Source organism: Artemia franciscana, chromosome 8, assembly GCF_032884065.1.
Source record: "Artemia franciscana chromosome 8, ASM3288406v1, whole genome shotgun sequence".
NCBI lineage: Eukaryota > Metazoa > Arthropoda > Branchiopoda > Anostraca > Artemiidae > Artemia > Artemia franciscana.
In genome coordinates this window covers 33,074,779-33,100,889 of record NC_088870.1, presented here as the reverse complement: position 1 = coordinate 33,100,889, position 26,111 = coordinate 33,074,779, and the positions used below count along the sequence as shown (strand labels likewise).

At 36.9% G+C, this 26,111-nt stretch overlaps 1 protein-coding gene across 1 annotated transcript; it reads left to right on the top strand.

Annotated features, from left to right (window-relative positions):
* The first annotated feature begins 26 nt into the window (after nt 1–26).
* LOC136030314 (ribosome production factor 2 homolog) lies at nt 27–25,731 on the top strand. Its single transcript, XM_065709209.1, has 6 exons — nt 27–122; nt 7,181–7,313; nt 9,241–9,400; nt 12,534–12,813; nt 21,968–22,112; nt 25,522–25,731. The coding sequence occupies exons 1-6, from the start codon at nt 100–102 to the stop codon at nt 25,690–25,692; spliced, it is 912 nt and encodes a 303-aa protein (XP_065565281.1). The 5' UTR covers nt 27–99; the 3' UTR covers nt 25,693–25,731.
* Nucleotides 25,732–26,111: the final 380 nt, after the last annotated feature.

Genomic DNA, 26,111 nt, shown 5'->3' with positions numbered 1-26,111 from the left:
CTGTCACGTTGCCTATGGCTCTTCGTTCTGCAACTTCCCAAAACGTCACCTTTCTTTTCCTCGTCAAATATAAAAGTTGCCAAACGTGGTTTATTCGTAATGGCAGTTATTCAAAGGATTAAGTAAGATATTAAGCAGACTTTTTGCCAAGACTGTGCCAATGAATCATTAGAACTGTGGAATATCTTGGAAACTGTGCTTCAAGATTCCCATTATGAACAAAGAACTGTATTAAAAGAGTTGTCCCATTGCCTATTTAGCATTGTTTCTAAATTTAACCTAGTCCACCCCAGTGGTTGCTAGTGTGACCAATTGTGTCTTAGCTCCCTTCTAGTTGGATTTTATCTGGTTCTATGTCTCAGCCAAAGATGTACATGTGTAGGCCAAATATTCATTCATTTTAGTCAAGGCTTAGGTTATTTACTATAGCCAAAATCATTTTACCCTATTATCTTTTTTATTTGACATTATATTGCATTGAACTCTGAATTAAAACTGCTGAAAAATGAGTTCAAATATAACACAAATAAAAAAAAATCAGAGTTTATATATACACTAGGCATAGGGTTTTATTAGAAGACAGTAAAATTCCAAATGAATGTTTCTTTGCTTTTCTAAATGCACCTCAGTTGGGTAAATGAAACTCTTAGGAATAAATCCAATATTTAAAATATAGTCCAGGATATAGATTGGTGCTTATCAAACCACACATTGAAGAGAGCTTGTTGCAATCAATTACATTATTTTTTATAACAAGCATAATTATTTTGGTCCATCAAATAAAGAACTTCAAAATGAATTTCTTGCAAAAAAACAAAACAAAAATCAGAATAATCTTGGACACTTGTAGAACCTTTGAAACTATCAAAAATTATTGCTAGCTTGTACAAATAGGGAAATGTATAAAGAATCTTGTAACCATAAAAGAATAAATTATATTTTTGAGCTCTAAAGCACATTAAACATTTAACAAATTTCAATAGGTACAATAGGTACTTTCTAATTACAGTTAAATACTTCCAAACATCTATTAGACACAAGGTAAACTTTGGCAAAAATGTTCTACCTTGACTTTGATGTTTATTATATTTTTTTTTTGTAATTGTTCAGTAAAGTCCTGAAAAATTCTGTCAACTACATTGCAACAATTATTACCTTAATTCACACTTTGGTGCAAATTAGTTGCAAGAATTCTGATGCTCAATAGTTGGTGACAGGGATTGATCTTGTTGCTATGTTAAGGTCAAGCAACAAACTATCAGGACTAGAGAGAAGCAATTTAAGCCCACCTGGTGAAAGTGATCACATGGTAGGCATGATTCAAGAATCATTCTCCAACAATTTAGAGTTGGCACCACTGCACAACAGCAATTTCAGATTAAGTGTGTAAAATGGTTGGATATGACAAGCTCTTATCCTCCAAGCTGACTCTCTATTGTCTTCCAAGAATGTTATGGTAGTGAGGGCTAGGAGGGGTTTTCCCACTGGAATCTCCATGGTTTGGCCTCCCATTCCTTGTTGAGCCTTCTTTTGAATTGCTTAGGCAGGGTTGCAGGGATTGTCTCTTGGCTTGGTTGGTTTGAATTTTCTTTAGTTGGCTGAAAAAATATAGTCAGACCTTGGTGTTAACAGTGGATCTTTTCTTTTAAATCCTTTCCTGCAACTTCTTCCAACCCTATTCAAGGACATTCCTTTTATTGTTCTTTCCCAGATGGACAGCCTAAAAGTGCATTTTTGGCAACCTGTAATCCATTGTCTGTAAAATGTGCCCTAACCATCTTAATCTTCCTCTCATTACATAATTAAAAAGTGGGACTAGCCTTGTTTTTATACAGTTTATCATTTGACATACAACCAGTCAAACAAGTACCTAATATTATTACTAGTGAATTCCCCTAAAAAAAAATTATCTGGCACATCTTCACCCCCTTCCAAATTGCCTAGATTTTAGAGCTACAATTGACCACTGTCATTACTGTGGTTCCAAGTTGTATTTGTTCAATTACTTATCATCCTGTTCTTAAAAAAATTAACTATGGTAGAAACTCTTTGCCATGACTGTTGGTGCTTTTTTAGTATTCACTGCATCTATCATTCATGTTAATAATGCTTACTAATTCTTTATTCTTTAATTCTACTGGGCTTCTAATGAATTTCACTGTAAAGTTGAATTGACAAAAAATATTCTCTAAGAATCATTTATGATGAGGATAAAATGCTTTACTCTTACCTGCATAAAACAACCCATTTGTTTACTTTAAAAGGTGGAAAGACTGATCTGTTTTTAAAATTTACCAAATCCTTTTTGTTTATTACTGAAACCAAGGTACTCACCAGAACCCTGTAGTCCTCATAAACCTAGCTCTCTTCAGCCAGCTTCTTCCAAAGTGCCCATTAATTTTTTTTGTTAATTCTACAAGGAAGGTGATTTAAAATGTTTGCAACCCTTTGTGATTGAGCTTTTCAGTTGCTGATCCCCTCCAGGTTTTTCCTTTTAAATCCTTTTTACAGCTTTAATGTATTGCTGTATTTTATTCTACAGAGTTGTTTGTCTTTTTTTACCTTTTTAAGCTGAAGTGTTTTACTTGTTTTACTGAAGTGTTTGCTTTTAATTTTTATGTTATTCAGTAACTCTCTTGTTTTTGTTACCCATAGTTTTTATCCTCTTATATTATGTTGTCTTCAGCCCATTTTTGTCCTAGTTGATTTTATTGTTTTTGCTTATTTTTCTCCTTTTATTTCTATGTTTATTTTTTGACTTATACTTTGTGTTAGATTAGTTTATTTTGACACATAGTTGCACACAGGCCCAACCTTTGGGAGGGGTGGGGGGGTAGACTATTTTTCCAGAGTGGTCAAAATATGAAAACATAAATTTTTAAATAATTGTGATTACCTAAAATTCAGGCCAATGTCAAGGATGGGGGGCCATACATTCTATGTGCATGTATGTATCATTTGCTGTAAAATGCAAAGGTGGTAAGTTTTGTCAGTGAATGTTTTCTAGTTTTCATTGTTGTCTTACTTCATATAGCCAGCATATAGCTTTGGTTCATATAGTAAGTTAGAAAAACTTTTTCCACAAAATGAATTTTTCAAGAAAAAGTGAATAACTCCATTAAACCAAAAATGAACCAAAATTGAATCAAATAATCTACCAAGCATGCAACTACCACAAATCAGCATCAATAAATAAATGGGACCCAAAACAAACAGAAATTACAATAAATACCCAAGTCAAGCTCAAAACGAACAGAAACTAACTTGAGTTGGCTTCAAAACCCTTATGCTTTCTAAAAGCCAGAATATAATATGCACTATTCTGAAAAAATTCTTTTAAATGTTTTCACTTCTATAACTTTAATGAATTAAAATTTTAAGGAATAAATATCAGTATATGTAGGCTATATTAAACCAACAATGTACATTCATTTGAATTCTTTTTCAGTAAAGTGCAAATTATATTCTGGATTTTAGAAAGTATAAGGGTTTTGAACCTTACTCATGTTAATTTCTACTCATTTTGAGTTTGACTCAGGTATAAATTGTACTTTCTGTTTGTTTTGGCTTTCATTTATTTATTAATGCTGATTTGTGGTAGTTGTATGCTTGGTAGATTATTTGATTCTATTTTTGTTCATTTTTTGGTTTAATGGAGTTCTTTACTTTTTTTGAAAACTTTTTGTGTGAATTTTTTTTTTTAATTTATTTCTGTTCGTTTTATATTGACATTGTCTTTTTCTGGGAAAAAGAAAATAATAGTTTGAGTTTTTCTGTTTTTTTTTCAAGAATTTATAGTGTGGCTTGCTATTTGTATGCTGGAAATTTTTTTTCAGCAATTTAAAACAACATAAACCCTTTTGAAAATATTGATGCAAATATAGTATTTAATTTAGTCATATACATCCTCTAGTTGACCTGATAGGTAAAACTTAATACCATTCCCCCCAAAAAATATATCTTTGCTCATTCAGAGCCTGGATACACTTGCACTCTTTTGATTTTGTAAATTTTAAGAGCACAAATAGTAATAGAAGTATCCCCAACAACTACCCTCCGTCACTTTTGACTCTTAAAAGAGAACTAGAACTTCAAATTTATAACCAAATGAGCCTCCTCTAAAGTTTATACAACCATCCCTTCCATAAAAACCTTAAATACGCCTTGGGCATAACTTGCAACCCTTGCCTCTAATTCTATTAGATACATTTTGGGACAATATGTCGTGTGTGTGTTGTTTTTTTTTTGGGGGGGGGGTAGCTGTCCAATCACTTTGACTCATAAAAAAAGCAGTAGAGCTTCTGATCACACTCCAATGAACCCCTTCCAAAGTTTATATGACCATGCTTTATATAAAAACCTTATATACTCTCAGGGCATAACTTATAACCCTTGCCCTGAGGGCTGGGGGGATATGCTATCCTCAGACATAATTTCCAGATCTTTCAAATACATGGAACAAAATGGCTATCTCAAAATTTTGATTGGAAGTGTTTGAGGAAATGATGGACATGAGTGGGAGAGTATGTCATTTGCCTTCTGATCACTCTTTGACTAATAAAAATTCCAATAATCCTCTCAATTTCCGATTGAATGAGCCCTTTTTGAAGTTTCTATGACAAACGCTTTGTTGTTGTAACAACGACAACGCTTTTTTGTCCTGAGGGCTATGGGGAGTGGGTGGTTTGTCATTCTCAAAGACGTAATTTCCAGACCTCTCAACTGTGTTGAACAAAATTTGGCTGTACCAAAATTTTGATTGGAAGTCTTAGGGGAAATGATGGACGTGGTGGGGGAGGGGGTGATTCATCCTCCGATTACTTTCGACTATTAAAAAGGGCACTAGCCCTCTCAATTTCCAATCTAATGAGCTCTTTTTGAAGTTTTGATGACAATGCTTCCTATAAAAAACCTTAAATGTCCTCACGGCATAACTCACAATCTTAGGGCTGTGGGGGGGGGGGTCATCCTCAAAGACATGAATTCACGATCCTTCAACTACGTTGAACAAAATGGCTATATCAAAATGTTTATCAGGAGTGTCCTTTAGAAATGAAGGGCAGTTGGGGATATTTGTCCTCTGATCACTTTTGACTATCAATAAGCACACTAGCCCTCTAAATTTTCAATTGAATGAGCCCTTTTTGAAGTTTCAATGACAAAGCTTTCTATAAAAACATTAAATTCCTCCTGGGCATAGCTCACAACCTTAGCCCTGAGGGCTGTGGGGGGGGGGTTGTCATCCTCAAAGAGATAATTTCCGAAATTTCAATTACGTTGAACATAATGGCCATATTAAAATGTTGATTGGAAGTGTTTGGGGAAATGAAGAATAGTGGGGGGTACTTGCCCTTTGATCACTTTCAACTGTTAATCAGGGCAGTACCCATCTCAATTTCCAATCGAGTGAGCCCTTTTTGAAGTCTCTACAACAATGCTTTCTGTAAAAAACCTTATATGCCCCATAGGGAATAACTTACAACCTTTGCCCTGAGGGCTGTTGGGGGTTTGTAATCCTCAAAGACATTATTTCCGGACTTTTCAACTAGGTTGAACAAAATGGCTCAAAATTTCGATTGAGTGTGTTTGGGGAAATGGCAGGCTTAGGAGGGGGGTTAGCTGCCCTCCAATCCCTTTCAACTATTAAAAAGGGCATTATTCCCTTGGATTTCCAATTGAATGAGCCCTTTTCAAAGTTTCTAAAACAACTCCTTCGATGTGAAGTGCCCTGGTCTAAACAAAAACCAAAGAATAAATAACACATTGTGCAAACATTGTTCTTTACTTAGGCTGTGCTATTGTATTGCCTATGATAAGCATCCTAAATCTTAAGAGTGCGACTGAATTAGTCTATTTTATGCCACCAGCATACAGGTTTGGTTCCTCTAGGCACCTTTTTTAGGATCTTTGAAGTCCTTGATGTTCATATCTTGCATCAAAAAGGTTCTTAAGTCCCTAGTTCTGTGTCACTTAACATGAGGTAACCACTCGTTATGTAGTGTCCTTGAGTACTTTCTTTTCTTTTGGGTATGATTTGCTTGTCTGTTACAGGCAAAAAAGCCTGTGAAGTTACTTTTCAACAGAAAGAGTAGGCTACTTATACCCCTCTTCCGTCACAAAGCTGCTTTACAGGAGACTTCTTTGTCAGAGCGGATTATTCGTTTTACCATAAATTACCTTAAATCGGACGCTAGTAATAAGATGAATCCCGGGTCCACCAGCTTCAGTGATAATAGTTAGTCATCAATGACCTCCCAAACAGTGCACCACAGTTTGTTGAGCCACTCCTTGTCTGCTGATGACTTGAACGCATCCATACTGGTAGAAGTCACTGTTTCTTCACTAAAGGAGTTCCACAAGCTGACAACTCTATTTAAAAATAACTTATTATTTAGTCTGGTATTTGCTCGTTTTCAGGAAAGCTTACGAGGGTGGCCACGAGCTCTCTTTGAATTGTGTGGTTGGAAAAGACCAAGAATGGTATCTTTAGCATTTAGAAGCTTGCGTGCTGTTATCACATCGCCTCTTTTGTGACAATATGTTAGAAATGCTATACTAAGCTTGCAGAGACGGGAGGGATAAGGGACATCATAGAGGTCTTTAATACATTTCGTTGCCCTGCTCTGTACTGATTCCAGGGCTGCTTTGTCAGTCTTGTTGATTGGGCATGCAATACAAATTCCGAACTCTAGCCTTGGTCGAACTAGACTTGTCTACTAATGAATGTTCGTTTTATTAAGCCAAGTGCCTGATTAGCCTTCGCAATAGTTGCTTGTGCATAACTATCAAAAAAATTCAACTCGTTGTCTACCAAGACACCAGGATCTCTCCGCGTGGCTGCTGGAAATAGCTTGTGAGACCTATCACTACAATTCATATGGTACTGAGTGTGTGCGTTTTTCTTCACAAGGTGGAGAGTCTTGCATTATTATGCATTGAATTCAAGGTTCCAAATATTAGTCCAGCGAATTATTTTGTTTTAGTGCTTGGTGATTTTAAACCCATCTTGAATTCTAACCCTCATGGGAGCTGAAGCTGGTTGGCTCCTTGGTCTATGGAGACGGGGCACTAGATTGCGATCTGAAACTGTAAATTTAACATGTAGAAGCCTTAAAATAGTGTTGTGCTGGAAATACAATTTTTTCTAATTACTGTTTTTTTTTTGTTTTTTTTTTTTTAGGAAACCATCTAATCAGAGATCAAAACGAGGTCTTATAAAGAGGGCACCAAAATTGATAGAAAACCCCAAACAAGCAATTTTTGTACGTGGGGCATCATCAAATGGACACATTTTACAGTGCATGAAAAATTTGGTATTTACATGGTTTTTATTTAATCATTAAAAACACAAATTTCACTGACATTAGTTTATTGATTGCTTGATTTAGTTAGTTGTAGCAGCATTTCAAATTCGGAATAAAAGAAAACTCTTATGAGCCAGTGCTATTAGAAGCAGATAATTAGATTGGTATTCAGCCAAAGATCAACAGTAGTTATTAATTACTGATTATTGACAGTGTTTCATTTTGGGAAGGGTTCAACTCGTTTTAGGGAAGGAATCTAACTATAAAGAAGGTTTTTTTTTATCCTCAATATAAACTCAGAATGGATTTTTCTTTTTTTATGTAGAGCTTGCACTCCCCTCGGGGCTAAACCGCTAAACTCTCCTCAAGGCTACGTCAGTGGCATAACTTAGAGGAGGGAATGTACCTAAGAATTGTAGACCAAAAATATGAATTGAATCCTGTTGGGGATATCCGGTTTTGCCTCTACCTTATAAATCAGCGATCAGTAAATACTTCTTTCCTTTGTATTCAGCAAGTTTAGCTTTTCAAACTTAACTTTGACCCAATCCAATTGGCACTGTCCAATCTAGATTTCATGTACCAAAACGTATAAAGGGTCTCTTTAACATCGTCTTCTGTTTAACATTTCGATCATTTTAAAATCACTTGTTAATAGTGAATTAAAAAACTGTGAAAATAATTAATCCAAAATTTAATATTGTGCCTCGTGGTCATGCGTATAGATGTATGTACTTTGTGGTTACTTTGGTTACTCGTTAAAGAAGAGTTGTGATTTTTTTTTTGTATATAGCATTAGAATTTGTATTAAAAACACAATGAAAGGTTCTAGAGCCAAAAACTGGGCCTATCTTGTGTAAATAGGTCAAGCTTTTAGGGGGATGTTTAGAGAATTTTTTCTGGAGCAAGGGGGGATCTAAGCATAAAAAGTATATATTAAGGTTGGTTTAAGTTTTCATGAAAGGGGGTCCATAAAAAAAAACTTGGGTGAACCATTCCTCCTGTGTTCATGTATTGTTATTGGCACTTTGAATTAGTAAATAAATCTATTGTTTGCTAGATACAGATTTCAGTCGTATAAAACGGATATTTATGCTGAATTTGTATATTGTACATTTAAGTTGAAGCTGAACATAACATATTTCTTTTTTTTTGGCGGGCTCTAATATTAAAGACTCGTAGGACCTTTGGTTTGAACCTCACATTTTAAGATGATAATTTTGCTACCGTTTGATAGCAGAGATTCAACCTGGTCCATTCAATAAATTATACTTTTGAAATTTGCTTTGTATTTTCTATTCAGATTGAAAAATACACCAACAATATGTCAGAAACATGTGATAGTTTTGCAGAATTTTGTCAGAAGCCCACATTTTACTCACTGTCAGACCCATAAGCTATGTAAAACTAGAAAGAGAGGAAACCTAAGCTTGTCTCCAAGAAAAGAATAACCAGTGCCATCTAGCATTACCAGTAAAATCCTAAATTGAATCAGTCAAACTTGTAGTTAAATATTATTTGTACTTCTTATCTTTGTTTTCTTTTGCTTTAAATCGGTCAATTTTCATTAAAAATCCATTTTTTTTTTTCACTTTTTTTAGAAATCTGGTTTACCTCTTTTTCACTTTTGCTCTTTCTGTTTTACTTTTGCTTTTCTCTCCTTATTTGGAAAGATTTTAATTTGAAATTCATTTTTAGTCAATTAAGATTAAACTTAATCTAAGAGTGTTTTAAATTTTATAGTCCTGCTGCGTATTGTTTCAGTGTCAATGGTACTTGCAGTTTGGGATTACCATTATACCTATGATTGACGTGCCAAGGATTCCATTATATGCAGATTCCTATTTTCTGTGACCTGATTTCTGAGTGCTTTCTATAAAAGTATTGTGCCTAAAATGGTCCGTAAGAATAAAACTGTTTTTTTTTATGTATTTAGTTTAACATTAGAAGAGCAAATGCGACTCTATTATCACAAAAGCATGACATGAACCCGTTTGAAGATGTAACCCTGATTGAAAATCTTGGACAAAAAATGGATGCTTCATTGTTTTCGTTCTGTTCCCACAACAAGAAACGACCAAATAACTTGATTTTAGGTAAAGAGATTCGAACTTTTTTTTTTATTATGACTATCCCTAATTATGTTATTCCTTTTTTTCCCCACATGGAATCTTAGTGTATGTTTAGAGATTATCTTCGAAATCAAGAATGGTTAAACGTAAAAAAAAAAACACACAAAGGAAGTTTAAAATGATTTAATTAAACATTAATTAGGATTCTTCTTTTGGCATTTTGTGCTAATCAGTCTGCAAATTTACTTCTGCTTAATTGCAGCAAAAATATTTTGCTACTCCTTTTTTTTATTAGCCGTTCACTTTGCAATGTCCAGAAAACAATTGTAACAATGCTCATCAATCAAATAAAATTATATTTTCAAGTCTTAGAAATCGATCTTGAACTTAACTTTATTGAACAAATACGCTATGTATAAATTTTGTACAGAGGAGACAGAGAACCAACTCGTTTTGTGTCCTTTAGCAATAAAGAAAAAGAAAACACTTCCTGCTGATATAATTTCAAATAGAAAGAAAAAGAAAACGCCCTAGCTCCTGATATATCCTAATCTAGCTAGGGTACATCAAGTTTTTGTATCCTTTAAAACCCAGTATTGAGGAGAAACTTGTTGCCAAATACATAAGGACATTTGCATAATTTCAGAAAAAAGGGGGAAAATTTCCCCTAATAAGGGCGATCTTAAAGAAGGACTACATCGTTAGATTCAGCATGACCCTTAACCCTAATCTGAAGGGCAAGATCCTTTATGTATAAACCCAAAATTTTCGTATTCCCCACTAAGAAAGCTGGTTATGAAACATGATTACATTTTGCTGCTGTTGTGTTATTGTGTTTCTTTCCCCGGGGGTGGTCATTTCGGACCAGTGGCTATAGAATGTGGGAAGAGGGATAATCATACCTGAAACTCTAAGCTCTAGATCCCTTTTAAGTGACTATTATGATCATGCCTTGGCAAAGTGCCAATTGCTGCCATTTTGTGCTTCAAAACAGCAGTTATTGCTTGATTTGGGCGAAAGTGTTATCCGTTGAAGATTTTGAGATAGTCAATCAGCTTAGAATTATCAAAAATTTGTTCACGTAGCGTCTCAGTTTCAAATGAAATACTGGTGCAAGGTGGCACACTCATCCCTTAAAATGCTTGTATGCACAGTTCTTGCAAAATGCACGGTTGTTATATAGAAAGTCTTCACAGCGTCGCCAATGGTTACATTGCATAGTTGTACATAAATTGTCAGGGGAGGGGAGGTTAGGGACCTTACTCGGAGGATGGGGTTCTTGAAGCCTCAAAGAGATAATCAGGACCAAGTCTTTTAACTTTTAGTGAAAGTCCTCCAGACTAATTTGAAAATGGGATTTACCCCAGGATTCCAACAATGTCCAAATTCTTCTATTTTTACCGGAAAATAAAAAGGGCTCTGCTAAATGTCCCCGAAAATTAAAGTTAACGAAAATTGGCACTTTGTATTTGTACTAACTTACAAACTTAATTTTTGGAAAGATTCTGGAGAACCAAATTTCCTTTCTGGAAAATATAAGTTGAGAAATCCTGGTCAATAATGTGTTACCTATTTATATCTTCCTTTTTTGGGAGAATCGGATAAAATGGTTTTTTGAATAATGAATATGAATTTGATTTATTGTATTACCTTGCCCTGTACTTGTCCTCTGTAAAGGTGGTTGTACTTCGAAAGGGTTTTGCGGCGGAACTTTGTGGTACTTTTCAAGCTCAGCAGATGGGGTTGCTTACTTGTTTCACAGACTGGAGCCAATCATACTAGTATCAAAAGCTATTTAAGTTTTTATTCTAAGTTATTCGGTTGTCTATGAAGTATTTCTTTCGTTTTTGCTCATATGCAGTTGTAAAAGCGTGTCATGAAGTTAGTATGAACATTTCTGGATTAGTGTTGGATCAAAAATTAGTGTTGGATCAAAAAGGCTTATCACCTTAGTTCATATAGCTTTTTTACGATAATGCTGCGGATTTTGCTGTAGCGTGCTGTAAGTACACAAAAATACTGCCAAATGCCTGTGATTACAAAACAAACGCCTTTTTTTACAAATCGTCATTTCAAGGCCAATAAAACATGGAAAGTCCCTTTACGAAATTCCCATTTAGGGTAAAAGCTTACGTTCTAAATGCTGAAAAAGCGAGTTCATGTTGAAATTTATCGTAAAGTGTTAACAGAAATACTCAAAAAAGCGAATGTGGTGACAATCAAATGCAAAATTTTCGTTTCTTTAAAATGATTGGCTCCTCGTGTAAAATTAGGAAGTAATAAGCTCTACGGATCTAAACGGAATGGGCTTTACATGATTTGATCCCGTCTTTATGACATCAAGTGATTTTGGAAATTTATTCCTATCTAGATTTGAAATGCTAGTAAGATTGATCGTAGAAAATCCTTTGGTCTCACGAAAGATGAAATTCCAAAGCCTGTAATGAGAAAAAGTGGATATTTAATTCGATGTAAGTACAATATACCTGTGATGTTTCCAAGTTTTTCTTGCAATTCACAAGGATCACTGTTGCTACTTTCTAAAAGACATTCTCTGTTACAGTAAGCTGAACAATTTGAACTTATATTCGTGTGTTGATCGCAGCGCGAAATCTAGTCTACCCTACATATTATTTATTAGGACCTTTTTGTATTCATTTAAACGATTAGGGAATAAGTGTTGGCTTACAAAACCGATGTTTTGCCTGGTACTACTTTGTTTTGAGAGTTGGATGCGTTGGCATATTTCAACTCGTGTGACATTCTTTGTGACTATATGTGATTGTATGTGTGCACTGTATATGATTGTATGTGTGCACACGTTTGGGCTTTCAGGTTTTTTCAGGTTAAACGTGGTGTTTCAACATGGATGGTTTGGTAAGTTCTAAAAAAAAAACAACCCTATAATAATGGCATCAAAAGCTTAATTTTCTGTGTAGTCTTGAAGATGAGAAAAGGAGAAATAACAAATACTAGAAGATTTAGTCTTTAAATATCTTTAAAACCAGGTGAAATATTAAGAAAAAAGAAGAAATGCAACTGTTTTCATCTGGCATTCTTAGTTTGGGAGGATGCATTATGTATCTCATTTTGACAGGAAATGTCGCATTATGCATTCTGAATTACCATACTCACAATAATGAAGCTCAAATTATAGGAAGGCTTTATGACTACCATCTCCTGGATATGGTTGAACTTGGTATTGATGATTGTCAGCTTATCGAAACATTTAAGAACCAAAAAATTGCTGCTGGAATTAAACCGTGTCTCTTGTTTGCTGGGGAGCCGTTCAACTCGAGTTCAGAGTACCAAAGGCTCAAAAATCTTCTTGTGGATTTTTTTCGTGGAGAAGAAATCACTGGTCTTCGATTGGCAGGCTTAGAACATGTAATATCCTTTACAGCTGCTGAAGGGAAAATATTTATGAGAAGCTATAGGTAAGTTTGTTTCATGGAATATTCACTACTACTCTTGAGTCAGACATCAGAGGACTTTTAAATCCTTTCAAAAACAGAATCAAACTTTTCTGAAGATGTTTATATCTCTGATCTCCAAGGGTTTCGCCAATAGACGTTAGTTTGGCTACTCATAAGTAGCCCATACTCGTAACCCCTGTTAAGGATCACTAAAAGTCTTTTTTGTGTCAGAAAATGCGAATATAACCCGAAGACTTAATGAGAGAGAAAAAACGACTAATTGCCCTCAAATATAAATTGACAAAGGTAATAATCACTAAATAATGTAATGCAAGATACAGGTGCGAGCTGAGAAACTAGAAAGCATATCAAGTCCATGAAAACTGTCAAAATCTTTTTGAATGAATCCACTTCTAAGCTGTTTACTATTGATTTGGCAGACTATTTCGCTTGCCGATGACTTAGTTGGAGAAGCCCGATGTTCCGATGTCCTCGAAGAAGCATCTACCTTGCAGTTTAAACTGTAGACATGAGGTACTGAACTGTAAAATGTGGGGTGGAGGCAAAGTAATCATAAAAGGTTCTTTTGTAGATCTTGTAAGTTCCAGTCGTGTGGCCACGATGAAAACGGTGAGCCACAGTTGTTAGTTAGAGCCCCCAGAGCCATGCATCCTAGGAGAGGTGAGATAAAGTTTTGCAGAATTTTGTCATTCTGTACTGTTCGGCTTCAACTGTGACGATGCTTTTACCGGAAAAAGAGGGTAAGTCCCAATGTCCATACTCAATGATTTGCCTTACCAAGGCCTTGTACAGCATGCTTAGCATTTCTTTGTTGAGAAAAATGACTGATCTACGGAAGGTTCCAACGACCATTGACGCCTTCTTAATGGTTGCCCACTGCTTGAGAAACACAGCTTGGCATCAACGATTATGCCCAAGTCGTGCTCTTCAAGGCTAGGTGTTAGAGTTTTTCCAAGGAGCTTTGAATTTTTGTTTGCTAATAAGGGGCCTACTTGTAGATGGTGGGATTTTGTGGTATTAATTTCCATGAACCAAGTTGCCACTCCCTGTCAACTTTCTCTAGGTTTTTCTCTAGAATGCTCTGATCTACCAGTGTAACTCGAAAAAGCTGCGTGTCTTTGGTATATATGATGATACTGGAACCGATACAATAAAAAACGTTTATCTAGATTATAAAAATAAGAGACCCAAATACAGATCAATGGGAAACGCCATTGGTTACGTAAATATTGACTTCACTGCTCGAATTACTTGTTTTCTCCTGGTATGGAAACTTCTGACCCAGGAAATTATATTAGTCATTCCCTCATTCTTCATAACAAGTACAGTTCTTAATTTTTGTTGTCGTCTGTTGTAGGGAACCTTGTCAAAGGCTTTCATGGGTTCCAAATAGAAATTTGTGGTCTGTGATTCGTGTTTATTTTCCATTCATCAACAGCTAGTAGAAGTTAGAGCTCTGTGGACATTTTTCCACGAAAATGGAATTGCTTGTGCGAGATCTTATTGTTGAGTCACTTAGACTTACGGCTCTTGCCAGGACGGCGTAGAGAACGTTGATACTAGGTGCCTCCAGGTTGACCTATCGCTTGCCATTTTCGCAGCTACTTCCATTGGGATGTGGGCTTAGGCAAGGAAATCGTTGGCTTGTCTTTCCACCTACTTGGGGTGGGGGGGGGGGGGGCAAAGGAGGGGGCTGTACCAGCAAACAGTGCGCTTGTCAAGCTGGACCAAGAAAGGAGCTTTCGAGGTGCGTGACAGGAGGGTCTGGTTTGTAACAACATTAGTCCAGTGAAAACCGTTGGTTCTTGGAAGATGTTTGGACAGATTTTGTGGCTGGTCACGTCCCTGCTCCATATAGTAGGACGGTACTGACTGACACGTTGTAAATACGCATTTTAGTATGGTAGCTTGTGTTTGGTTTTTGCCAAATTCTATTCAGCCTCCGACCAACTGCTGACGCATTGGCTGCTCGGGATGTAAGCTCTTTTGTGATCGAACCATTCATCGACAGTGTGGATCCCAGGTAAGTGATGTCTTCAACCATGTCTACTGAGCTCCTTCCGATGTGGACTTTCTTTAGAGTAGATAATGGTGTTGGGGGCTTCATGGGCATAACTTTGGCTTTCTGCTAGTTGATCCGAAGACCAACTTTCGAGGCTTCTTCTGAAAGCACATAAAGAGCTTTGGTAACCCTTTCGATAGTGTCTGCAACTAAGACTATATAACCAGGGATGCCAGGATCAGTAAGTACACGTTCTCCAAACTGGAGACCGAATCGAAGGTAATTTTTCGTTCAAGTCATGATGTAGTCTATCACGCAGTTGAAGAGCTCGGGAGTGACAGTGCAACCTTGCCGGACGCCTGTCTTTACTGAAAATGTGGGACTGCGTGTTCCATTGACTTGCATGGAGCTCTCCGTACCATCACATAGCTTTTCATAAAGTAAGCAATATTTATGGGATAGGACTATGACTCTTAGTATCAGCCAGAGCGAACGGTGATCAACCGAATCGGAGGCTGTTTTGAAGTCCATAAATGCAATGTACGCTTTTCGGTGAAACCCTCGTGTCTTCTCCATCAACTGACGCATAGTGATGACTTGCTCCGTTGTTGACCTGCTTGGCATGTACCCGGGTTGCTGAGCTTTTCTATTTCTACGCAGGAAGGCATAGTATCTGTCCAGTAGTGTCTTGGCAAAGAGGTTTTTGGGAACGGAGAAGAGCGTAATCCTGCGATAATTAGAGCATGCCTTGTTGTTAGCTCAGAGAGATACAATCTTGCGGACAGTTATAAGAGATTCTAGTACCTTGTATGGTATTGAGGTCAGACTAGTTGGTCTGTTATTTCTAGGCTGTTCATGTCATCACTTTTAAATATTGGGGGATACGACAGATTTTTTTCCAGACAACAGGCAGTTGAACTAACTCAAGGTACCTTCTAGAAATGTAGTTAATTGGCTCCACAATGTCTTCAGCTTGCTGTTTTAGCATCCTTGAATTGTCACGGAGATTATCATGTCTCAGCTTTTTCAGTGGTTTCAGCTTTTTGGATTCGTTAGTCGCTGCAGCTAGAATTTGGCTAATTGGTAAAAACTTAGGCGAACTGATCGTTGAGCATGTTTACTTTACATACAGGATCATTGCGTAAAGCATAGTTATGCGTAATGCATATCTCTGTCTGTATACTTTGGATTTTGGAAAATTATGACTTGACAGGGGAAGGGAAAGGTGTTTTTAGAAAACCATAAAAAAGAAAAACGTAAGATGTTTTGTAATGAGTGATGAAAGATCATAGTTAACTCAGCGCTTCAAAACTATTAATTCTTTGTGAACATGATTTAAAACGCACATATGCGTTTTATATACCACACTCATTCTTATCACCTTTCTTATAGGAAGGTTTTATTATTTGATTGAAAGGTTATCTCTAACTTCATAACCAACATATTTAAGAAGAGCTCATTTACCAGACCATCAGAATCCGTGGCCTGATTGTTTTTTTAATCCTTTAGCATTGTCACTAATTCTTTCAACCCAAGTTTCACAAACTTTTCCATTCTCTTCTATATTTTTTTGCTGTAACTACTGTTACTGTTTAAAGCATTTTCAAAATGTTCAGCCCATCTTTACTTAATTCTTTCCTTCTCACTAATTGTAGCCCGTTCCTATCTTTAACTGGGACAAGTCCAGATTGTCTATTCCCTATCAATTTATTAACATGACAGTACTATTATGCCGTGTGGCTGTATCTTCTAGATCTTCAGCTATTTTATCCATGGTCTCCACTTCACATCTATTAATTCTTATTCCAATACTTTCTCTACTTTCTTTACGTTCCTCTTATTTTTATATGATCTATCTCTCAAATAATTTTTGTGCAAGCCCCTCCTCCTCTGTATTAAACATAAAGTATTTTCACTATTATTCCTAGCTGTGTTTTTAATTTTCTTTCCTAAGAAACCATCAGCGATTTCACAAAATAATTTCCTAAAACTATTCCATCAATCTCCAATTTAGCATTCTGCTGTTCATGCAAAGTTTCTCTTAGATTCTCATCCGGTTTACCTACGTCATAGTTTCCCAGAAGGTAGTTACCCTTCCTCAGCTTAGATTAACCCTAGACACTACTAGATGGTGGCTTTTACTTTTAACATCAATTACAGCACTCCTATAAATCCTATCTTGTATCGATCCTGCCATTCTCCAGTTTATAATAACATAATCAGTAAGGTTAGCTGTTTTATCATCGTGTGTATACTATGTTAACTTATGGGTCATTTTATCACAAAATGCTGTATTGGTTATGACTAGATTGTTATACCTACAAAATTACAGCAGCCTGTACCCATTGTTTTTTTGTTTTCCAACAATACATTTACCTAGGCTAGGATACCATCTATTTCTATTGCTACCGACTTGGATATTAAAATTTTCCAAAAAAGATACTGTATTTCTACCTGGGACCCTTTCTATTTGATCTGCTAGGATACTTACTCTTACGTCTAACCAAGTTAGGCTGAAACGTGACGACTCGCAGTGGTAGATATCATGTTGACAAGAATGCATGTCCCCTCCCCCTTATCGCAGTTTAAAAGAGGGTGAAAACAAATTTAGGTACCTATTTTCTAGTCACTCACTGATATCAGTTCGAGCTTTGATTCCCAAAAAGCGCAGCTATGACAGTAGTATTTCGATCTTACCGAGTTTGGTCGACACCTGACAACGCATTCTTCTTGATACCTTGATAACAGAAGTAAAACCACCCTCCCCATAGTAATACGAATATGCATCTCCCTAAAGGCTCAACTAGGGCACATACTATTACATCATCTAACATTGGTTGAGATCCAACAGCCTTTTCTGCTAGATGTTTTGAAAATAAGAGTTTAAAGATCCTTCTTCTTCCTACCTTGCATAGGTTTGGTTGAACCCTCTCTTGCCTTCCACCAAGTTTTGTTGAGGTTTGACAACCGCTTCTGACACATGTTCTGATGACAGTAATTACATGTCTCCACATAAGTTGGATCTTGTAGGAATTCTGAAAGAATTCAAATAAAACCCTTGCTCTTACCTTCTACCAAGTTTGGAGAAGACTGACCACCTGCCCTTTCAGATCTCCTGACAGGACAACTTGTCTTGTCAGGAAGAATTTGGGAGTCCTCTCCTTCCACAAAGACCAATAAAAGGCAAAGGAGGGACTCTTTCACTATTACCAAAGTTTACTTGAGATCCCAATCTTCTTTGTGGTAGATGTACTAATGTTATCTATTTAAGGACCCTTTCCCCTCCTCTCACAGCGGATGGGTTGTGTCTGTAAACCTTAAAGACCCAATTAAGACAGTTAATCTCTTTCCTCGAAAAGTTGGATTGAGATCTGGTGAATCCTTTTGTTAGATATTTTAGATGACAAGAATTTAGGATCCCCATCCTAAAGATTAGACATGATATGAAATATGAACCTCCTGAAATTACAACTAGGACTTTTACTCTTATTCTTCACCAAATTAAGTCGAAATCAGACCCCTTTTATATGTCACAATAACAGTAGCTAGGGAATACCCCTCCTCTTTACTGAGAACTGAGTACTCCCCTTTCGCAGAGTACTGACTACTCAGTCACCTTCTCAGTAGGGGCCCACCCCAGGCCACTCAGCGCGTCCCCAGGTGTCGGATAGGGGAAAACCTTGCAGATATACAGGGTACTTCCAGTGGTGATGGAAGCGCGGACCAAGGGGGACCCAGCCCCTGGGGGTCTTAAATATAACTGGGGTACTCTTGCCTGGGGGACATAAATTCAGGCGGAGGAAGAAGAAGGCCCCTCTGATGTAGACTGAGTTGGGCCCACTGGTATATGTATATTTCCCGTCAATTTCAAACCTTCTCCCAGAAAAGGGCAAAATCGTATGGTATGGCAGATTATCATCGTGGGAGGATCCTCTTCAGAGGACAACTGCAAAAGGGTGGATGATTCAGTGACGAGCAACGGCCTCTGTAAGCTGTCTAACCAGCCTTGAAAACTTTCCTTTTAAAATATGAATTATGGGCTCTGTGAATCAAAACAAGCTTACTACCGCGTCCGGGGAAACCCACAAACCTAGCGATGATGATGATGATAGCGAATAGGAGTAATATTGAACATGCTACCTTGTACGGGGAAGCCAAAGATCATAATATTCAACATGTTACCGCTTACGGGGAAACTGACCATCATAATAGGCCTATGACTACCCCCGAACGGGATGAAGATACCCCGCGACTCATCTCTACTAAAACTGTACTCAGCATAGGACACTCAACACCCAGACTTTAGCCAAATCAGGAAAAATGGATATACTACTGAGAGAACTAAACCGATACAAGTGGGACTTAGTCGGGGTACCCGAGACACACCTCCTGCGAACCGGAGAAGAAACTATATCTGGAACCACCCTCCTACTCTTGGGACGCACCGATGGCACACATAGACAGGGTGTTGGATTCATCCTCTCACCAGCTACAAAAGAGGCGCTGATTTTTTTCACGCCTGTATCAGAAAGGATAGACTAAAGGGATCCGTTTCAAACCTTACCATCATCCAGACATATGCTCCTGATTCTGCTGGAAGCAATGGAGAGTGCGATCAGTTCTACTTTCAATTTCAAAGTGTCAATTACCAAACACCTAAGAAAGATATGCTGATCGTCATGGGCGACTTCAACGCTATCATGGGCAACGATCAGATTGATTAAAGAGATGGAATGGGACCGCACGGCTATGGCCGACTGAACAGAAGAGGTGAAAGGCTAATTAGTTTCTGTAGAGAAAACGCCTTGTATATAACGAATACCCCTTTTAAACATAGACACCGCCGTAAGGTCACCTGGAGATCCCCCGACGGAGTAACTGACAGCTTGATGGACTATGTGCTGATATCTAAACGCTGGAAGTCCTCAGTAATGGATACTATATCCCTTCCTGGTGCAGACTTTGATTTGGAACACTCACTCCTGATGTCCAAACTCTAGCTAAGACTGAAACGGCTCCCTAAGACGACAAGAATCCCTACATTCCGGACAGAGCTGCTTCGCGACCTCATAAAAAAAGGCGCCTATACCACCAGCCTATTGTCAAAATTCTGAACTATCCTAGAGAGCTTCACTTCCCTCACTACCGTCGAAGAGATTGACCAACTGGGTGAGTATGCAACTTCCGCTGTTTTTGGAAACAGGAAATGATGTTCTCGGGATGAAAACGAAAGGTGAAAAGCCGTGGATTACTGAAGAAATAATCCAACCATGTGAACAAAAGCGTTTCTGCAACAGCAAATCTGACCGGTTCAGCCGAGACAGCTGCAAATTTCTCAAAAGGAGAATTGAACGGGAAGTCCGAAATGCCTTGCGTAACCATGTTACCGGGAAATGCAAGGAACGTGAAACCCAGTTTAGGAACGGAAACAGTCAAAAACTCTTCAAAACAGTTCGTTAACTGTCTAGCAGGAAAGACCCCATCTCCACAGCAATCCAGGACAAACAAAACAATGCCATCAACGACTCAAAAATGAAACTCGAACGACGGAGGGAATGTTTTGAAGATAAATTAAATCCGCAGATCATTGCCGATCCCAACATCCTAAACTCCTTCCCCATTAATTATTGAGAATATCCACCGCCACCCTTAAAATCAAAAACTGAGGCAGCGACAAGATCCCTGAAACAAGGGAAGGCCCCAGGACCGGACAGTATCACTGCTGAACTAATTAACATTGACTCAGAGGACTTCGTCGAATTTTACGACAATGTTGTGTCAGCCGCATGTTCAACGGGCCACGTCTCACAGCTATGGTGTATGGCAGCAGTGGTCCCAATCCACAAAAAAAGGCTCAAGAAGATAGTTTGAGAACTACCGCCCTATCAGCCTGACCAGTCATCAAACCAGAATACAGACCAAAATTCTCCTACGCAGAATCCAAGCAATTACAACCTCCGTTCTGGGTGAATACCAAGCTGGCTTCCGACCTGGACGATCGATCATTAACCAAATCTTCACCGTTAGTCAGCGCATGGAACGCTTTGTCGAGTTCAACAGAGATCTGTATCATCTCTTTATTAACTTTTGACAAGCCTTCGATTGAATCTGGAGGAAAGGTCTATGGCACATCCTAAGACATTACGATATCCCCGACCAAATCGTCAAGGTCATTGAGAATATATACAGCCAATCCAGAAGCCGGATACTTACCACTGATGGACTTTCTGATGAATTCTCAACCTCCTCGTGAGTTCTACAAGGATGTATCCTGTTGCCTCACCTATTCAACCTGTTTCTTCACGCTATACTGTCACTGATACCAGACGAACATGGAACCAAAATAGGTGGAGTCCTAGTCAACAAGCTCGCCTATGCTGACGACATTGATCAGCTCTTTACAACGGCAGCTGATCTCCAAAGACAGGTAGAATGTCTCGACGAACCCATAAAACCTTTCGGCATGCAAACTAACGCCAAAAAAAGAAAGTTATGGTCATGTCACGCCAAAAACAAGCAGCTACCCCTTTTATAATGATTGACGGCCAGCCAGTTGAAACGGTCGTAAGTTGAAACAAGTAAGTAAGTTAAATAAGTTCCATCACCTACAGATGTTTGATTAGATTTTATTCCCTAATAGGTGTTTTAACACAATTAAGACTATTATATTAATCATTCATTTTCATGTTGAAGTCCGTTTAAAAAAAAGAAGCTGTATTTGGCTGTTATGTTTACGATAAGAGAAATATGTTTAAAGGTGGAGAAGAAATATAAGAATATTTTACCACTCGTATTTCCAAATATATTTGAGTATTTAAATATCTCCTTAATTCTTATTAATATATTCTAGTAAATATTGAAGTCTTCCTGTTTGAGCACTTTAGTGACACTATCCTTGTGACATACAAGTTAAATCTACAATTGAAAATAAAGATCATTGTGTTCTTTTTTGTCAAGTAAAGTGATAAAAATACTGATATTCAGATTTAATTTGTATTTGGGTCTTCATAAGTGACAAGGATAGGCTTGGGTAAACTATCATAGGTGCCGATAACAAATATAGCTTAATAATCTGAATTTCTGACTTGAGGTGAAATAAACGCAAATTGAAAAACGATTTTTTTTTTGTATTTCTGAATCTCTTGTATTTAGGATATTAACCAAGAAATCTGGTGCGAAGACTCCACGAGTTGATCTTGAAGAGATTGGTCCGCGAATGGACTTCAGCTTACGAAGAACTAAACTAGCATCTGATGACTTATTTAAAACATCGTGCAAGAAACCACGCCAGATAAAGGTAAGCCTAAAATTTAGCACAGAGATAGTGATAGAGTTTAGTAATCCCTAGTATATTCTGTCCGTGAATGATGACAAGCGTCGCACAAATACGAAATACGAGAACATTGACCTCAATTCAAGCACTTCCTCTAGTCTAAGTGATTAAAATTATGCGTACTCTATAGCGCAAGTATTCACCTTCTATGAATTTAAATTTAGATCTTTGGATCAAATTTTCATGGTAGTGAATTGTAATTAAAAAGTTACCTTCATCCAAGATCGCCAAAACTCTAAAAAACAGAAGTCTTTTAATAAAATATACACCAAAAGAATCAACTGATTCCAAGTGTTTGAAGTCTGTGTATTTTAAAATTGCGAATGACTAACTTTTAGAATACAGAAATTTTTTAAAAACTTATAAAGGAACACATTTTGCCAGCTCTTTCATCTTTTTGTGGCTTTGTCTCTTCTACAGAGAGAGAGACAGAGAAATTTACTAAGCAGAAAATCAATGGCATAAAGTCCAAGTTACAAAAAATTACTCGTTGGGGTCGGTTTTAAGTCTAATCTCTATATATTATTGTTATTGTTTATCATTATTTATTATTTTTTATTAGTTACATACCTAAACGTATTTATTTTAGAAAAGTAATTAACCGCTTAAATGGAAATGATACAGGTTTTTTTTTTGCCATCTACATTTAGTAACTGGAGAGGCGATTACCCTTTCAAACTAAACAAAGTCCTTCAACTCGAAGCGCAAACTCAGATAATCCTCTAATATGTTAATTATCTTGGGGTACATCCAACCAATATTTCGGTCCTGTATACCGAAAAAAAAGTAGGTCGCATCGACGGAGTAAAATGTGCTGGGGATTCTGACTTTGTAAAGCTGGATAATTATTGACTTGATTTCCGAACTGGAACATAATATTAGAACAAGATTTTAGATTACTATTCATAATTAGATGCATTAGCTTTACTTTACTGAAAACGCAACCAATCACCGGTACTATTCTAACTATTTTTATATGTATCTCCAACTGATATACTTGGGTTTGACTACGCTTGGGTTATGACTGAAAAGTTTCATTTAGTCCTATAAAATTTCAAGGACAACAAATCATTTGGGACAAAATCGTAGATGAGCCCTCACTTTGTCATGCCAATTGGTTTGTCCTCTTTACAGAAAGGCATCAAAGTGGTATCTATCGTCTTTCGTTCTGTATTTTGTCAAACACTACAATGATAAACTTTTTGAATTTATTTTATGTTTATCATTCTATTGTGTGTTATGTTTTCTTGTCGTGCGACCTCCGCTGCTAACTGTGTGCAATTATGCCAAAAAGAGTATTTTTTAATTTATACACAGAATAACTGTAAAAAGGTACGCATTTACAGTGAATAATCCCAGCTGGAAACATATTTCTCAACTTTTGTAGGATTCCAATATGGTGGGAAATCGTAACACTAATTACCTCAAAAGGGTTGGAAAAAAAAACAACGTTTCAACTCTATACACCCCTAAATACGTAACCTCAGAATTCCTAACCTCACTTAAAGTTAAACCTTGAATCCACGGATAGTAATTCCTGAAGCGACAACAAACAGTAAATGATGATTTTCCAAAATGTATGAGTAGTCGGTTGGCCTCGTCGCCAAATTTGAATTTTACTAAGGACTTGACTCACCATCGACAGTAGCTGATTCTCAGTCTTTGCTGCAACTGTAAGTTATGTATCATCTGAAAACATAGCTAGAATTTCTGTAACTGAATTTTCACTTCCTATCTTTCCACGTGGTAGTTCAACATATTGAATATCAACAGCGTTGCACAAATCATTATTCTACATCAGGAAAAATAAAGGCCCAAGAGAAGATCCTTGTTGTAATCCATGTTTCACTTCGTTTAACCCAGATATTTGACTAGTAATGACCACACAGTGTATTCTACCAGCGAGGAAGCATTGAATGGATTCCAAAGGATTGCAAGCATTGGCCAGCTTTCAAAACAGTATTCTGTGGTTGACACAGTCAAATGGTTTCACAATATCCAGGATCAGAGAAGCAATTTTCTTAATAGTATCTTATCTGAATCGGTTATCACGAAAAATTTCGGGCCTCCAAAAAAACTCTAATAATGGGATTATTTATAATGACTCTGTTACAGCTAACGCTGCAACTAGGAAGATCGAGTTTTAATTTCTTTTTTGTAGGCTCGGTATCAAAAGCCTTTTTATTTATTTAATTTTTTTTTTTATTTTAACTTTACTGAAAGTGGATAAATGAAAGTAATATTTTCAAATATGCCCTTGACCTTCTATCTACGATTTGACACTCACCTGCTAGACTCGAGGAAAAATAAAATAAAAGGGACACATCAATGCTATAAGATAGGAGGGTTGACCTGCGGTATAGGGTTTTCAACCCTGGTGAGTCCAATGGTATAGCTTTTACTTCGATCCGTCAGGATTTTCAAGGGTTCTTGTGCTATTTTTAATTTTAAACTTTTAAATTTTGGTTGTAATGGGTTATATTGGGGCGAGGTTTGCTCTTTACTAGGTTATTGCTTTTTCTACAATCATGATTTTAGCTGTTGCTCCAACCATGATGGAAGGATGATTTGGTACATTGTTTGAGGCAGTGTCAAGGGCTTTCTGCGTTAATGGAAAGTGTTTCGGGAATTTCGGGTGACTGGTTCTTGGTGTCTTGAAGACTACTTCAGTGCCTTTCATTTATAAAGTAGCAAGGTATCAAAAATGTGTGATATAAGTTACAGAAAATGTTAATTTATCAGTCCAAAGCTGTCATTCTGTTTCGGCATGATAAAGACCTCTGTTGTTCACTTATTTGGTTTCTGATATATTTGTGTACATTGTCTCTTTTTGCTTTTCGTAAAAGTTGTCTTGTTGCATGTTAATTTAACGTTTGTTACTCCAAGTGAGTTCGCAGGTTTTTGTCACTTTCCTCGCCACCTTTAATTCTTTGCAGTTGACACATTTCAACTCAAACGTTCTGTTGGGGGTGCAGAGATTTTTAGCTCTAGATGACTTCATCTTTAGTTTCTTTCTTTTCATAGATAATTTGTTAGCCTTGTAAAACCTGCTTTAATACTCATAGCTTCAAAACTGTTTTGTAAAATCTATTGCTCTTGACACCCTCACCTCTTTAGGAGACATGCTTTCAAATAACATTGAGTGATGTATTTCTTTTTTTGTGTATGTGCGGGGAGGTGTTCTTTCATTTTTACAATCCCCTCCCCCCCAAAAAAACCGCCAACTATTCTGCTTGCTACCTGGCTTTTATTGTCCTTCTGCTTCAGGCGTGTACTCCATTGTTAAGCATTAATTTTTTGAAAATTCAATTTTTGAATCAATTGAATTAAATTTGTGTTTTTTAAAAGTTCTGATTTTTAAACTCTTTTTTAGCCGAAGACAGTAAAGAATATCAAGAAAGATGCTCTTGGAACTACAACGGGTCGTATTCATCTCGGCAAACAGGACCTATCTAAACTTCAAGTAAAGAGGATGAAGGGACTGAGAAAAGTTAAGTCAGGAAAGAAGACTTCGAAGGGACCGAAGAATCCCGCATCAATATAATTTCCTTTTCTGTCTAATAAAGGGGATATTATTTTCAAAGTCTATCTTTTAATGTTTTTCATTTTTATGTATAATGACTTGTAGAGAGGCCCGGATCGAAAGGATAGATTGACTGCATATTATGTTATATTTGGGGTATACTTGGCTCGACATAAAATAGGAGAATTTCCCTCTATGATTAAGACGGTTCTTAATCAAGAAACAAGTAACAACATCATAATTTTTATATTTGAGAATGGAACCGCACTTTTGCTTGATGGGTACACGTTCGAGTGGGGGTATTTTGTGTTACAATGGTGCTACAAGAAAAAAAAAACTAAGTAATTTTTAATGTAGATTTTCTTTTACGGATCGGTCAAAAGTATAAGCATTGTTGCTGTTTCTTTTTACCAGTTTTGTCCAGTTACGTGTGCCTGTAG